Below are 16,069 nucleotides of genomic sequence, written 5' to 3' on the forward strand. Positions count from 1 at the left end.
CTTACTTCAATTTTTTTCAAGAGCTTGACTTATACAATATCCAAACAAATAGTCCTTGTATTATTTCCCAAAAAAACAGTGAGTTCAACAGTTTGTGTTCGAATTCTGGGTTTACACCTGAAATTCTGTTCCAGATGTCAGTCTATCAGTGTGACAACTGACCAGCCAGTTCCAGAATCCGAAAATAATCTGCATAAGTCCTTTGCTTAAGAAAAATCTGCCTGCTGACTAGAATGTCATTCAAATCTCCAGCATACATTAGAATCAGGTTTTAGCTCTCAACTGCTAACTGAAGTACTGATAAAACCTCTCACTTAAACGATTAACCTTCCAAATTAAGATTTAAAGGCTTAAGAATTTAACTCCAACTTAGAAATTTATAGAACCTAGCAATCCTTGTGAGAGTTTTTATTTTTGGTTTAGATTTTTTGCTTGGGTTCTTTTTTGTTGTTTTGGGATTGCTGATTTTTTTGTTTGTTTGTTTGTTTGTGTAGTTTTTTGGGGGGGTTAGGGTTTTTTAGTTTGGGTTGGGGATTTTGGTTTTTTGTTTGGTGGGGTTTTTTTGTGGTTTTTTTTTTTTGGTGGTGGTTTTTTGGTTGGTTGGTTGGTTTTGGTGTTTTTGGTTTGTTTTATTCTTTTTTTGTTGTTTTTGTTTTTTGTTTTTTTTTAAACCACAACAGAATAATCTTAAATTATTCTGATGCACATTTATGCTTCAGCCAGTGAAGAAAGTTAGCTGCTATAGCTATATGGCAAATCATTAACTTCAGTACGATGCAATGCAGCAGTACAGAATTCAGGGTAGGATGAAAAAAAACTTGCCTGAAAAGCTAATTAGACACCTGGAAGATTAGTCTGTGCTCTGATCTTCACTCATGACTGTACCTGAACTAGCAAGGGAAAAACTTTATCGTGCAAAAAGCAGCAACCACTTAGTATTTTGCAGAAAGAGAGAACCTCCTAATCCATTTCACTCTTCAAAAGTAGTGGGAAGGACTACTGTGCTTTGCAAGAAGAAAATCCTGTGAGAAGGATCCTATGAAGGTCTTCTTCCTATTTACTCCTCATTTTTAACTGGTCAAAATACTCAAATAATTTTAACTGCAAAACGTACATGGCAATGTGACTGCATCTCTAGATAGAAGCCAAGGAGGAAATGTCATTGTCACAACTCTGTAAACAATCTTAGGCACTGAGGTGAAGATACTCTAAGATTTAATCAATCATATTAAACCCACCTGGAATATTCTTTCCTGACTACCAACATCACCTAATCGATTACAATTTTTAATTTAATGTTTAATACCTTTCTTACAAAAATATTTGCTCAACCTTTTCTTTCTGTTAATAGTTTTCAGTGACCTACAGTCTATCTGATGGATCTGCAAGGACTTGGAATATACACAGCACTAAGTCCACATGTAACACGGACATTGTATAGTAGAAAAATGGAAAATATTAAGAACTAAGTGTTTTGTTTGTTCGGGGTTTTTTTTAATTTAAACTGAGAGAAACTAAGGTTTTTTATACCTGGTGTTTATAAAAAGGGTAACAAAGTATATAGAAGGAGCAACTTCAAGATGCATCATTCACTGAAAAAGTGTAAAGAAAGTCCCATATTTGTAGGCTCCTTAACTACAATCAACTTAAAACCAAACCATGCTCATTTCAGTTTTGATTAAAAAGGCCTCCCTTATCTTCAAGTGGTTTATTACTGTATCTTTACAACAGACAGACAGACAGAAAACGTTCCTGGGCATTGGAACTTGACTGTGTATACTGTTAAACTGCTTTTGGCTTGTGCCAGCTACTACTTTTTCAGAGAACACTGGGGCACAGTTAGGAGTCAAATTGCAGCAGACAGCATTCCCAACAATCTTGGTGCAGCCACCCTGCCTAAAGGTATGAAGCTTTTTGGCATAGATACAGGCCAGTTGGTTTCTGTTCCAGACAACAGTGCTGGTTTAATAGCTATCCAGTTAAGTGTTCTACTCCGCTGACAATCACAGTATTTAAACTTTCCTAATGCCTGTCTTCATATTAAAACTCAAGAACTCTGAGTGGTGGAGAGATTTGGAAAGCTCAAAAGCCAAGGGTCACTGAAGAAACAGAACCTGAAGCTATCCCTTTTGTATAAATGTTAATCATATTCTACATTTAAATTAATGTAATTACATGAGGACTACAAAGAAATGTTAACATACTTATTACATGTTAGCCATGCTCTGTTCCTTTTAAGAGTAATTCAGTACTTTGCTTTACATAGTTAAAATCCTATTCATTCTCCTTAATGAATTACTATCTTCCCAGCTGGAAATAGTTCTGATAACATTAAAAAAAAGAGTCTCATAGCCTTAAAGTTTTATTGACAGTATTTTAGGCACATAGAGATAGAGCAATAAAATTAATTTTCTTCCACATACCTCCATTAACATTTTTTTTTACGTGCTCCTTCAACATTCTTTACCAAAACAAATCATCTTTCCTTATCACAGTAGCAAGGTTACAGTTGAAAATTACGTTTCAAGGGGAGACTACACAAGAAAGATAAATGTGCTAAATGTTACAAACCTCGCGTGACTCAAAAGCTCCCCAAACAGAAAATAACTGGAGACTAGGAAAGTGTTAGAAGGAAGTATGTGTGTGCCCTGCCTATGCTACTGGAGAAGCATATCAGTCAAGACAGATCTTTTGTTGTAATAAAAGAATAGTCATACTTACATTTTTTAAGTCAGTAAATTAGTTTAATTACTTTAAACTTTGTTCTTATTGTTAAAGCAGAATTAGTGTTATTCTGTAACACTTATAGCCTAGTAAGTTAAACTAAGGTTAATGAAAGAACAGTTAGATTCCTAGCAACAGATAACTATATCAATGAATTAAACACAGGTAAAAAGGTTATCACGCATGAGGTTCAGACTGCCACATCATTCTTAACACCATTCTGGAACTAGTTCATGTGCTGGGAAATATCCTCAACTGCAGAATTTTAGAAAACACCTGCTGGTAGCCTTCCAAGTTGAACTATCTGTTACGTCTCTGATAACAATATGTTTATAAAATTCACTGTGGTTTGAAACCTTATTGGGCCGAACCTATATGCAACACCCAGTATCTGCATGTACAAGGGTTTTAAATGCAACTGCTCTAGTACCCAGCTGGTTAGACACAACAGGACACCATGGAATTCATTACTTAAACTTTCCTTCATTCATGAACATCAGCTTACAGGATGGATCCCCATCTTTTATCAACGAGACCTTCCTTAGGCTAAATGACCCATGGCATCTACACACCCAGAGTCTGCCGTCTCCCTCAGCTATCTAAATTTTGAGCACTAGAAAGAAAACCAAAACCAGAAGAAAACAACCTTGAAAAAAAGATAAAAATGAGCCCTCAGTAACAAGCTAGATGTCCTGATACCTCAAGGAAAAGAACAATCTGCTTGGCAAAAATTGTTCAGAGAAGGCCAGATACTGAGCAAAACTGAGTTTCTACTCAGAAGTAGCAGTTCATATTTGTACAGCTGAAAATTAGCACGGAAACTTGCTAACACCACACTGGTGCTCCCATGATAGTGTCACATCCAGCCAATGACACTGTTCACCTACCTATACAACTGGAAGAAGAACTATGAGCTCTTTCCAATACCGTTTTTACAAGCTAGAGCTCCCATCTTTCTTCTAACCTTTGAGGAGTGTAAATACTTAACGGAAATACTCCATCCTCATATTTGTCAATCAAAAATTAAACAAGAAGTCATTCTTTTTTTTCCTTCTTGCCCTCTGGAATGATAACTGGGACAAGGAAGGAAGTTTCAATACTGCCTTAGTCGCACAAAGCTTCTGCTTTAGATTCTCCTTCATCAATTCTTTCTATCATTCCTTGGAGTTTTTCTAAATAGAAGTAGCAGCATGGTATTGATGTGATTTATCTCACTTTTATTGCTCAGTGGTAATGGGATTTAGATGGTGCATGAGTTTTTTTTGTGGCACACTGGGATCTGCATCAATACAATACATTACATTATTAATACATACCAATCTGCTCAACTTATCAAATTCTTTGAGAAAATATTTTACAGCTGCTTTAGTAGGCAATTTATTGCCAAGTGATCACCTCAATTTACAGACTTCAGTCTAGCTCACACATAAAAGCCATCTTAAATTCCAAGTTCTCCTGAACACACACCTAAAGGATAAACAATTGCTTTGTTGTATAAATTCACAACACAGAAATCTCATTTTAACATTTTTCCTCTCATACTGTTATAATACTCCCAAAATCTCCATTTATAATGTAATTTTATCTCTGTACAGTAACAGTCACAATGCACTGTTATACTTCTGAATCATACACTGAGTGCTGACCTCTGATCTTCCCTCCCTTACCCACTTGGGTTCCAGTTAACTATTTATAAGATGGAGATAGCATGAGGCTGAACTTCAAAATAATCTCATTAGTACCATTTATTTTCTTTAGTTATACTTTCAATCTCTATAACTTCCTGAGGAAATTAGTATCATGATTTTATTACACTTCTAGCTCAGGAAAGGAAAAATACTTCCCCTTAGAACCTGGTAGCAGTGGGTGCCCTATTTCCTGCATTGCAAGAAACAGACAGTAATACAGGTGATGCAGAAACTGCCATTTTATAGACTTCTATCATCTTGCTCTCCTCCTTTCCTGACCATTAGTGCCCTTTCAAGCTAAAGAATACTTACATGAAAGCTAAAATATAACTGACTACGAAATTCACCCCAATACGCTTTTTTCTGTGTCTTCTTGAAAAGCATCAGAGTAGTCAGGAGTAATCAGAGCAACTCCTGAGTTTGGGAGTATTAGTGTTTAGGGCTCCCTGTTAAGAGATTTACTTTGAATGGTTTGGACACAACTGCAGAAAACAGAACCTATGATAACCCACTGACCTAAAATGCAGATCTCAGAAAACAGTACTCAAGACTTAATAGTAAAGATTTATTAAATTCTCTTGTGAAAATTCCAGAATTACAGGTACAGATATCAAACACTAATATAACTGCCTACCTTTTGAACTGTAAAATTTTAAAAGTTGACATGGAAAAGACAATTTGAAAGTCAACAAAAAGTTCAATGCATTGAACTAGCTATTTGATGCTTCTATCATCATGATCACCTAGTCCATCTGAAAATGTGATTGTTTTTGTTAATTCCTTATAAGCAAGGGATAAAAGGATTCCCCCTAGCTACTGAATAGTTACGTGTTGACTCAAAATAACTTCTTAAATCTGCTTTGAATCCATCTTTGAACTGAAAGTGTAGTATGATGCTTTTCAAAGAGAGCAGGATGGGACACAGCTCAAGGGTAAAGTCAGAAGAGGTCTATGGCAAGCTGAAAAAGTCAGCGAGTCGCTTGACAGATCTCCTCTTTCACAAATTCTTTAATGTGCTTTCTTGGCTAATTATCACTCTGCTCCCTGTATCAACACCAGTCCATTTTGAAAAACATGACAAATACTCAGACACTGCAGTATAAAGAGTGCCTTCAGTAACAATTCTGATGGCTTTTTACAAAAAAAAAAAAAAAAAAGTGTCAGTGCAAAATTCAAGCTACACTGTTACATTGCCTGTACTCGATGATCTTTCCCATGCTCCTTTAGATCACCAATTGACACATAGTACCAAACATAAAAACACACGCTTCCCCACTCCAGCGTCATCAGTGGAATTTGTTCACTGAGATTAAAAACTGGCAATCCAGCAGATAAAAAGCAACTTACTTAAACTCACACCAATTCTTCAGTCACGCAAACTAGCCTTGGGCCAAAAGAGTAAAGAGGCACACATGCAGACAACTACTTCTGCCATGGTAGTAGCATCACAAAAATACACATACCTGTTCACATGCCCATAAATAGGCACAAATTAGGTTAGTGTTGAAATAAAAATATTTATTTATCCTTTCATTTTCACTACTGTTATCTATCACTTGGACAATAAATTGCCAAACTCTGACTCATTCTATAGGACAACTAGTCACTTCTAAGATACCATAACACACAAGTGAACTTGAATATACTTATGTCAAAAGAAAGGCATAATGATGCACGAATTAATATTCTGCACAAATACCAGATGCCTAAAAGTGAAATGACTAAGTCTTAGAAAGTATTAAATTCTCCAGTTTTAGAAAAATCATTCCACAATCTTAACTACGAAATTTGTTAAAAGCAAAGCTAGGGGAAGTAATGCTACATTTCAACCTCTAGAACTGTTTTTTTAGCCACAAGAGAAAGAAGGAAAAATATTGTAACAGCTTGTTCACCTAAACCCTGAAGGAGTACAGTGACTTCCTGAGTCTGCATTACCCATATTCACAATTATGGGAAGCATATAGAACACACAGAATGGCTACTGGATGAATCCTATATGTTTGCCATCTTTTATTCTCAGTTACAAGTCTTTTTTTTCTGTAAGACATCAATCACATATGCCATCATTTACCTACATGTAACCTGTAGCCAAATTTTGCACCAAATTCTTCCTCAATTCATTTCGAGAATCTTATATAACAGCACAATATCAATGTTCTATCTTTATCAAAGAAATAAATGAATGAGTAGCTACATAGACATCCAACCAAAATGTTCAAAGTCAGCACTAGAATTTTATTGAAAACAAAATTATGTTTCTTCTGAATGCATGACACTGGAAAAATGCCTGCAGTTGCTCATCAATTTCTGCATTAGTACTGAAATAAATCAAGAGTTCAATCTGATTCACTTATATGAGGTGTTTTTGAGGCTGCATCTATGCTTTCTTTGGCAGAAGCCTTTTGGTCAAGAAGGCACAGCTTACTAAGTTCTAGCTGGGCGTGTATAACAACTCTGAAAGGTAACTAACAAAACCAGTGTGTATGGCAAGATCACACCCATGCATACCTCTGGTAAATGAAGCAAAAAATATGTCACTTAACATTAGAAAGCAGTCATAAGATCCACAAGACAATAGTGTCCGCGTGAGCCAAACTTTCATTTTATATCAACAGTGTTCTTACTTTTGCTAGGTAGAGCACATTTTAAGACCTAATCGTGGCTTTAGGTAGGCTGGATGGAAATGAGGACAGTGGAAAATCACCTATCAAATGTATAATTTCACTAAAGTGGCAGACAGAGCTATACACAGTTTTGCTGACATCTTTTTATCCTAACAAGGACACATACGTTAATTGTGGCAATACTGTTTTTCTTATCTCTGTCCTAGCATATGATTTTATTCAGCATATAAAAATAACAGTCAGCTTACCTTTTTCTTCATCTATTCGAAAAACTCCTAAACCAGATCCATCTCTGATGGAATATCTTATCTCCCCATCTCGTCCTGCATCTTCATCATAAGCAGATACTGTCATTACTGAGGACCCAATAGGGGCATCTTCTTTTATAAAGCCTTTATCTGCAAATATGGAGAACCGAGGAGGGTGCAAGTTTTCATTCACATCAACTATCTCAACCTCAACGTAACAGGTAGAGGACAATGAAATGGGTTTTCCTTTGTCCTTGGCCCGCACAGTCAAATTATACAGTTGTGTCTTTTCATAATCCAGTCTTTGTACAATACGTATTGCTCCACTTAGTTTGTCAACATCAAAGGTGCCATCTCCACTGTCCAGAAGACTGTATCGTACTTGACTTGACTGGCCTAAATCAGGATCGTAGGCTTCTAGCCACGTAATAATAGTTCCCTCAGGAAGATCTTCTCGAATTTTAACATGATAATTTGAAGGAATAAATTTAGGAGGATTGTCATTAACATCTTCTACAGACACTTTCAAAATAACGGTTGTAAATAACTGAGGTTCTTCAGCAGGTTGGTCCCTAGCCTCTATTTTCAAGAAGTAGATGTGCTGTTCCTCGCGATCCAGAACGCCTACAACTTTTACAACTCCCGTCACAGCATTAATAGTAAACTTGTCTGTATCTGTAAGAAGAGAATATTTCACTTCTCCATTAGCCCCTAAATCTTTATCAGTAGCTTCAATTTGAATTATTTCACTGTTGGGCTCTTTGTTTTCGCTTACTTCAACAAAATAACTGTCTTGAAGGAACTCCGGTGGGTTGTCATTAGCATCCAAAATTTTTATATCTAAAAGGGCCCAGGCAGACTTCTGTGGTATTCCAAGATCATAGACAGTAATATTGAGAGTATACTTATCTTTTACTTCTCGGTCGAGGGGAGATAAAATTTTCAGCACTCCTCTTTCCATATCCACAATGAAACTACTGTCTTCATTACCTCCAGAAATAACATACACTAGCTTTCCATTGAAGCCAGTATCAAGATCAGTAGCATTCATAAATAATAAGCTGGAGCCCACAGGTTGGTCTTCTCTTATCTCAATGCTACTGGGGAGAGTACTTCTAAACTGAGGTGTGTGCACATTGACAGAGTGAGTATCAAAGAAAACATCCTCAACTTCTCCACGACTGTGCAATTTATTTGCCTGTAAGAGCTTCTCTGCAAGCATTTTGGCAACACCAGTTTCTTCACATTGCAAGTTGACTGGTTTGCGGCTATTAGCTACAGTTATGTTGATATACAATGGTTTTGCAAAGTTCTCTCCATCTGTAGCTGTAATTTTCAAACTGTAAAAAGACATTTTAGCACCTATGCCATCTATTAGTGACTGTTTGAGTGAAAGTACTCCAGAATTTGGATTTAGGCTAAATATATCCAGTTCATTTCCAGATTCAATTTGGTATCTCACCAACTGGAGCTCATCTGCATCAATAGCAGATACAGTTGTTATTTGTTCTCCAACACCAAGATCCCTGGGGATTACTCCCTCACAATTTATTTTCTCAAAGAGAGGTATATTGTCATTCAAGTTATTTAAAATAATAGTAACAGGAACTTCAACTTCTCGACGATATGGTATACCCCAGTCGGAAGCTCGAATCCTTAGACTGTAAACCCTTGGCATCAATTCATAATCCAAGTCTTCTGAGGTACTAATAATCCCGCTGAAATGGTTAATCACAAATGGCAAAGGATTTAGGTTTGCAATGCTATAGGTCACATAACCATTTTCCCCCTCATCAGGGTCTTTTGCACTTACTCTCATGACACTCGTACCTATTGGCACATTTTCATCGAAGGAGGCTTTATAGGATGTCTGAGTAAATTCGGGAGGATTGCTATTCATGCCTAGTACCTTAATCAATACTTTTGCAGAAGCTCTTCTGTCACTTGTCACAACTTCAAGTTCAAAATGGGATGCATGTTGTGCTTTTATGGGTTCTAACGTGGTAATGAGACCAGTGTGAGTATTTAAACTGAATTTTACTTTTCCCAGTGTGTTTTTAAACACATACCTTAAGTGTGGGTAACTAGGCACAGCTTTCACCATTACCACAGGTGTGTTTGGAGGGGCAAATTCACTTACTTCAGCTCTATAGATCTCTTTTTCAAATCTGACAGGACCAGACTTAAATTGTGGTGATGTCACATGAACAACTTTTACAGAAGAAAACTGTGGGGGATTCCCTTTATCTTTAGCTTGAAGGGTTAGGTTATATCCAAAAGGGTGACTCTCCCAGTCGATGTGACCAATGGCTTTTATTCTGTATTCTTTACCTCCTGGAACAGACCTCACGGTTTTGAACTGCTGGAGCGCATCTCCTGCAACAATATTTAATGATGCGATTTCCCCATTTGAACCCTGATCATTGTCCTCTACGGTCACAATTGCATACGTTGGATCTTTGTCCGATTCTGATGGAGTCAACGTAACAGCTGTAATAACAGGGGCGTACTCGTTGGCTTGCTCCACGTGAACAATTAGTTTTGCCATACTGCTTATGCCACTGCTACCATACAGCTTCAGCCCACGGTCCACCGCAAGAATTTCCATCTCGTAACGCTTAGTGTCCGAGTAGTCAAGTCTACCAGTTAGAACTACCACTCCACTAGTTGGATGTATAGCAAACACGTCTGTTCTTTCTTTAAAGCTGTAGTAGAACTCTCCATTTGTTCCTATATCTGCATCTGTTGCACTGACTCTTGCGATGCTGGTCCTTATCGCTGTGTTTTCAGGCAACGAAACACTGTAAGACGTTGGAGAAAACAAAGGCCGCAAGTCATTTGTATCCAGTACCTGTATCCTGACCTTCGTGCGTGTTTCAGCATTTGTATTTTTTTCAACTGCTTTAACAGTCAGCATATAATGGTCTCTCACCTCTCTGTTAAGGATAGCTGTGTTGCCTCCCTTGGTCCGTATTCTCAAAAAACAAAAGTTTCCAAGAACATATTCTTCAGCTTTGAACAAGTTCTCATTGTCACCAGAAATAATTTTGTATCTTAGGTCCCATAATGGATTTGTAATGTAAATGCCCATTTTGACTGGATGCCCAACGTAAGTCTTGGCTGCGGAATTCTCATACACAGTGGCATTATACTGTACTTGGGTAAATTGCACTGGTGGAGCATGATGCGGCCTTTGATTTCCTTCACAGTTTTCAAAGTGCTGCACCAGCAGCATCAGCAGCAACAGCATAGTCAAGTATCTTCCCATGGCAGCAACTAAAAAGAAACCCTGAAACAAGAAAGAGATATGGTAAGACTTATGACTGTTCAAATATTTAGCAAATAACCTTGATGCTTAGTTCAGAATTCATGCTTGAGAGAAAACTAGTAAGTTACACATCTAGATTACATGCAGAAAGTTTCAAAATTATTTACAGTAATAGAAACGCAGATAAATTAAAACTCCTAAAAAATGCCAAGAATCCATGAGATCAAAAGTCTAGGAATTACTAACAAGACAAAAGGGTTATGAGTTGAGTTAAAATAAACAACTCCATGAAACCACATGCTAGAAGAAATATGCCAGTGCAGTCAGCTATAAGCGAGCAAACTGGATATGAACTAATCTGGAGTAGTAAACATTCACTCTGGTTCTCTAGTTCCTTCATGATATAGACTTCTAATAGAAAATTCTCCTTCCTCATTTCACTTAGGCTGATGTCCAACTATGTGGAAGTAAACTGCAAAAGTTGGCTTGAAATTACCATGATTTCTTTAAAATATCCTATGTGCACCTCTTCCAAGAATTAAAGAAAACATAAACAGAGAAAATTCTGTATTGTATTCTCTCCGGCTCTGAGTACCCTTGTAAGAGTGGTGCTTATAACTGAAAAAAAATTTTATCAAGCATCACTAAGTTGTAAAGCCAATAAAGAGTGAGACGTATTCCTTTATCTCAGAATAGATCTGAATCAAATTAGTATCAAGAGCTATGAGAACAGGAAACTATCAAAATAACTAGAGGTACATTTAAATCATGTTTCTCCAACACACTCCAGAAATGACGGGGAAAGAGCCTAGAACAGCAAGACAGACTTGGAGGCACACCCTCATTGGCTTTCCCTTTTGACAAAGTCAGTGTAACACTTCCACTACCTAAATCCAGGCAAGACTTTAGTAGGAAGAAAGACAGAAGCCTCAGAAAACAAACATCTGGGACCACTTTTTTCATGAGTCAAGAGGAGTTTGGATGATACTCTCGGGCACATGGTATGACTCTTAGGGATGGTCCTACATGGGGCCAGGAGTTGGACTTAATGATCCTTCCAACTCAGCATATTCTGTGATTCACTCCCCAAAGTCTCTCAAGATACCAAATCAAAGCTGCAGAAGGCTCCCTCAATAAGTCCAATCATTAAACAAGATCTTGGGGGCAAAATTTCTTTCCAGCAAATAGAAAGTTATCTAACATTGTCCTAACTACTTTGATTAAGTCATACAAATTAATTTTTTTCACCTTTCCCTATTTATCCTAAATATTTTTCCCTTACCTCTCCTTTTGCATTTTCTTCTCAGGCCAGTTTGCTATACAAGTCATAGTAATTACTCACTCTACCCTTTCTTTCTTGGTTCCTGACTTTTCTTTCCCCCACACTTTAGCCCTAGTTCGCCCTTACCCTATTCTTTGCCTTTCAACCTCTCCTCAGTGCCTATCCTCACACTAGTTCTGTTCACCTCAGCTAAAATAGTATCACATTATGTTGTCTCCTTCCTCCACTCACATTTTCTCTTAATTTCTCCCTTCCCTACTTCCTACCTACTCAGGTAGATACATGAAAGATCATGTTGGTCTACATTCCATGGACAGCCTCTGCCCACTGGAAAACATTAAAGCAAATTAGTCTACTTGTGTCAACCATTCACTCCAAAACCTCAGAAGAAGGAATTCAGTCACAGTCATTACTAAGTAAATGATTTTGAGAATAATTTAAGACTCAGATCCACAAAAACTATAGGAAATATTGGAGAGGAGCAATGACGAGGAGTATCTTTTTGGAAAGAGAAAAAAAAAAAACAAGTGTTTTCCAAATCTAGCAATGAAGTCGCACGATTTAACTTATAAATATAGAAAACAATGAACAGCAAATAAGCAAATAATAAAAAGCATAAAAGCTTTTACAAGCAAGTCACTAGCTGGAACTAATATTTACAAGGTCTTAACACTAGATGAAGGAAAGGTTTAGAGGGCAAATGAGTGTGAGGCTGGAACAGTAACCACTTCAACGGGTTAACAACATTAGTCCTCCCCTATCTACTTTTCTTCCCAGCCTATAATATGTCCTGGGAATACAGAGACACTTGGTTCTCCAGGGCTTTATCCCCTAATATACTGCCAAGTTAACAAATATTTGCTTAAAACCAAAATAACCTCAAACAAAACAAACAAACTCTCATACACAACCAAATCCCTGCAACAAATAACTGATATCAATACAAAACTCTGAGCAATTTAGGTGCCTGTAGACTGGCCTAAAAGTCTAACTGGCCATATTAAGAAATTACTACATCACTTTTAAGTAACCAACAAAACCATTTTTTTTTCCTCCATCTTGCTGGAATTTTTGCAGCTGTTCTATTTTCAAAACCTACTCAATGATCAGCCCTTATGCTGATCTGTTCAGATGTTTCCCTCTTTTCTACACTAGCACTTATTATTATTATTACTACTACTACAACTAATGATAATAATGAGTTATGCTGAAGTCCAAAACCCAACTTTCTTTCTGGTATTGTGGCACCTGCCAACTCATTGCCTATTCTTATGTTTGACAACAGGCTATCTCAAGTGGTATATTTATATATTTATCTGTTTGTACCTTTTATCATTTGTTCCTCTCATCTCAGGCACATTAGACACAAGGTGTACCACACAAAGATGCATTAGACTGCTTTAAGGTATCAAAACCTTTCATTAATATTCAAAGTTGAACACATGTAGGTTTTACTATTATTGTAAATATTTTTTTGTGCCATAATACCTTGAGCACTTTTTGCTGCTCTTCTGTAACAGCTTCAAGTAGAGTCTGCTCAGAACTGTCAACGTGCAGCCTATTACAATGATGCAACTACCAGTAAGAGAATCCATTCCTCAGCAGCAACTCCTAAGACTTGTTGAGTCACAATCAAGAACTTAAAAGCATCTCTCAACTGAAAAGTTAAACATGGTAGGTAAATAAAAGTAATTTATCTTACTTGACACTGTTTCCATATTGTCATAATTTACAAAGCTACTAGAAACTAAAAAATGCTGATCTAGGATTACCCAAAAATCAACATAATATAGTCTTGGTAAATATCTAAAGTATTAAACAATGCCAGTTGCAAGGATAGTTAACTGCTAGAAGAAAGTATGAAAGTGTTAAGATAAAATGATAATGTGTAAGATACAAACTCAGATTGCTCATTACAGTGTGCCAGAATGACTGAATTTCAGAAACATTTTAGCCAAAGGCTACACTTTAAACTCTTAAATTTTTATTATCTTTGGAGTATGACCAGTTTAGGATTTTCTGATTCCATTTTCAACACAAAAAGCAACCGTTTGCTTGACAAATTATCATAGCTCTAAGTTATAAGAAGTGCGCGCTGTATTATTTTGAAAATCTACTTTCAAACAAACTTTGATTTCCTCTTTGGAAATTATTAATCAGCTGTTTTTTATGTATATACACATGCAGGTCATTTTTATTTATATGTATATTTTGCAGTGGGATACATAAGACAGTTTTAATATTTTGTTACAACATCAACAAAATTTTTAACACATCAAAACATTAACATAATTTGTACCTAGGAAAAATACTAATACAGCCTACAAGTACAAAGTATCTTCACATTAAAGGTATAAGAATAAATATAATTTTGGGCCTAGCAGAGCTCCAACTGGTAACTTACAAATTAAGATGACTAGGTAAGATAGCAGTCATAAAAAAGACTGCTTATCTTAGCAAGAACATTACAGTATCTAGACTTAAAGTTTATAGTTTGAGATTTGAATGTTTTAGGCATAAAATACAGAATTTAGTAAACAGCAATTTCAATGTCAAGCAAGCAAAAAAAAAGACCAAACCAAGCTTCTCTTGTACATAAATGTGTCAATGGGGAGCATACATTGAGGGATTTATTCCCCCAGTAATTAAAGAAAAGTTGCAAGCAGAAAAAGAACCTAAATCAGACTACACACCCCAATGAATCATAGTCCCTTTGCTATCCTTTTTCTTTGCGCAAGATTACTAGTTCAGTCCAGAAGAATCTACAGTAAAGACTAACCTACATAATTTTCATTGTAAGAATGAGACTCTGTGAGCATGGCTGTTACACCACTCTAGGGACACTCTAGGACATTCTGAGGACTAAAAGAGGTTCTTTAGTGTTGTTTCCACTGCACTTCTCTACTGAAATCTTTCAGTAACTTTTAAAAAAGGTAGTGGGGGTTTCACCCCATACATGCATCAGTTTCTTTGATTTGTAAAGTTATTGACACTGTCTCCACCAAGCAAAATATCAACTATTTACTTTAAAGGTCATTTTTAATCAGCACACCTAACTAATGCCATTTGACAGAAATGCATTATGAAAAGTTATTTTGCAAGTAACTAAACCATCACGACAGGATTCCTACCGTAGCAATCTACAAGAGACCAGGCAACTCTGTGAGCTGCACTAACTGTGGTTACACTACTCTTTCAATTGTTTAAAAGCTATTATTTATGTAGTCTGACTGGGAAACAAACAAACAAAAAACCCAAACAAAACACCAGGTTTAGCTGTTTCAATGTTTCCAGTCAAAAAAATTACCAGTGTATTTTGCATTTCTGGGAGGGAGAGCGCCTGTCTGTTTTGGTATTCAGAAAATTAACACATGATGAGAGTGTATGGTAACATTACTTCAGCAAAGCTGGTAAGTTATTCAAAAAATGTACATTGTCGTAGAGATTAACATAACAATTTCAACTTGTGACTGAAGTCCAGTAAATTTCATGTTTGTATTCCCCACATTATGAGTTAATCTCACAAGGTATTTTGATTTATGTTTTCCAGATCCAGATGTTGTTAAAAGGAAAATGCAGCAGCTGTATTCAGACAGCAGGTAATGAATGATTCCAAAACCAGAATGAAACAAAGATTCACACAGAGAATTTCAACTATTTATCTGTAATCAGTTACTTAGTAGTGTATCTAATACTGAACTCACCAGCTATGCAAGGAAAAGCAGACCTCCAATCTCTGTGAATGAGAGTTTGACCAAAATTTAGTGTGGCGCCTTAATATTTGTGATGACAAAAATAGTTTTGCTGATCTTGAATTCATTTTTAAACTTAAAATAATGTATCTAAATCTAAGATTAATCTAAATCTTTGAAAGTTTCAAGGCATTTACAGTTGTTTACTTGCACTGACAGCAGGGTTAACTTAGCCATACAAAGTTCTTTAGCATGCTGAGTTAAAAAAAAAAAAAAAAAAAAAAAAAAAAAAAAAAAAAAAAAAAAAAAAAAAAAAAAAAAAAAAACTATCCTAATACTGGGGTGACTACTAAAGCTCACCTTCCAGTCTCCAAAACGCAAGATTTTCGGATTTCACATAGAACAAATCAAAAACTCAAAATTTAAATAGTTTACAGCGTTAAAGTAAGGTATTTTACTCACTATATAACCGAGTATTTCCACATGGTTAGAAAAGCAAATGGGAAATACACAGCATTCTTTTCTTTCACAGGGAGACAGCAG

At 36.3% G+C, this 16,069-nt stretch overlaps 1 protein-coding gene across 7 annotated transcripts in view; it reads right to left on the reverse strand.

The window, feature by feature from the left end:
- FAT1 (FAT atypical cadherin 1) overlaps positions 1-16,069 on the reverse strand; it is a 105,236-nt gene that overhangs the window by 86,179 nt on the left and 2,988 nt on the right. For all 7 annotated transcript variants that reach the window (XR_003572863.1, XM_027898663.1, XM_027898661.1 and 4 more), the window contains exon 2: positions 7,285-10,573. Coding sequence is in view for 6 of the 7 variants with exons in the window: in XM_027898663.1 (XP_027754464.1) it covers positions 7,285-10,552 (3,268 nt within the window). In the remaining variant the exon portion in view is untranslated. The remainder of the gene's footprint in view (positions 1-7,284; positions 10,574-16,069) is intronic.

This window comes from Empidonax traillii, unplaced genomic scaffold (assembly GCF_003031625.1).
Source record: "Empidonax traillii isolate 1590-97213 ecotype Southwest subspecies unplaced genomic scaffold, ASM303162v1 scaffold613:size471213, whole genome shotgun sequence".
NCBI classification, from domain to species: Eukaryota; Metazoa; Chordata; class Aves; order Passeriformes; family Tyrannidae; genus Empidonax; species Empidonax traillii.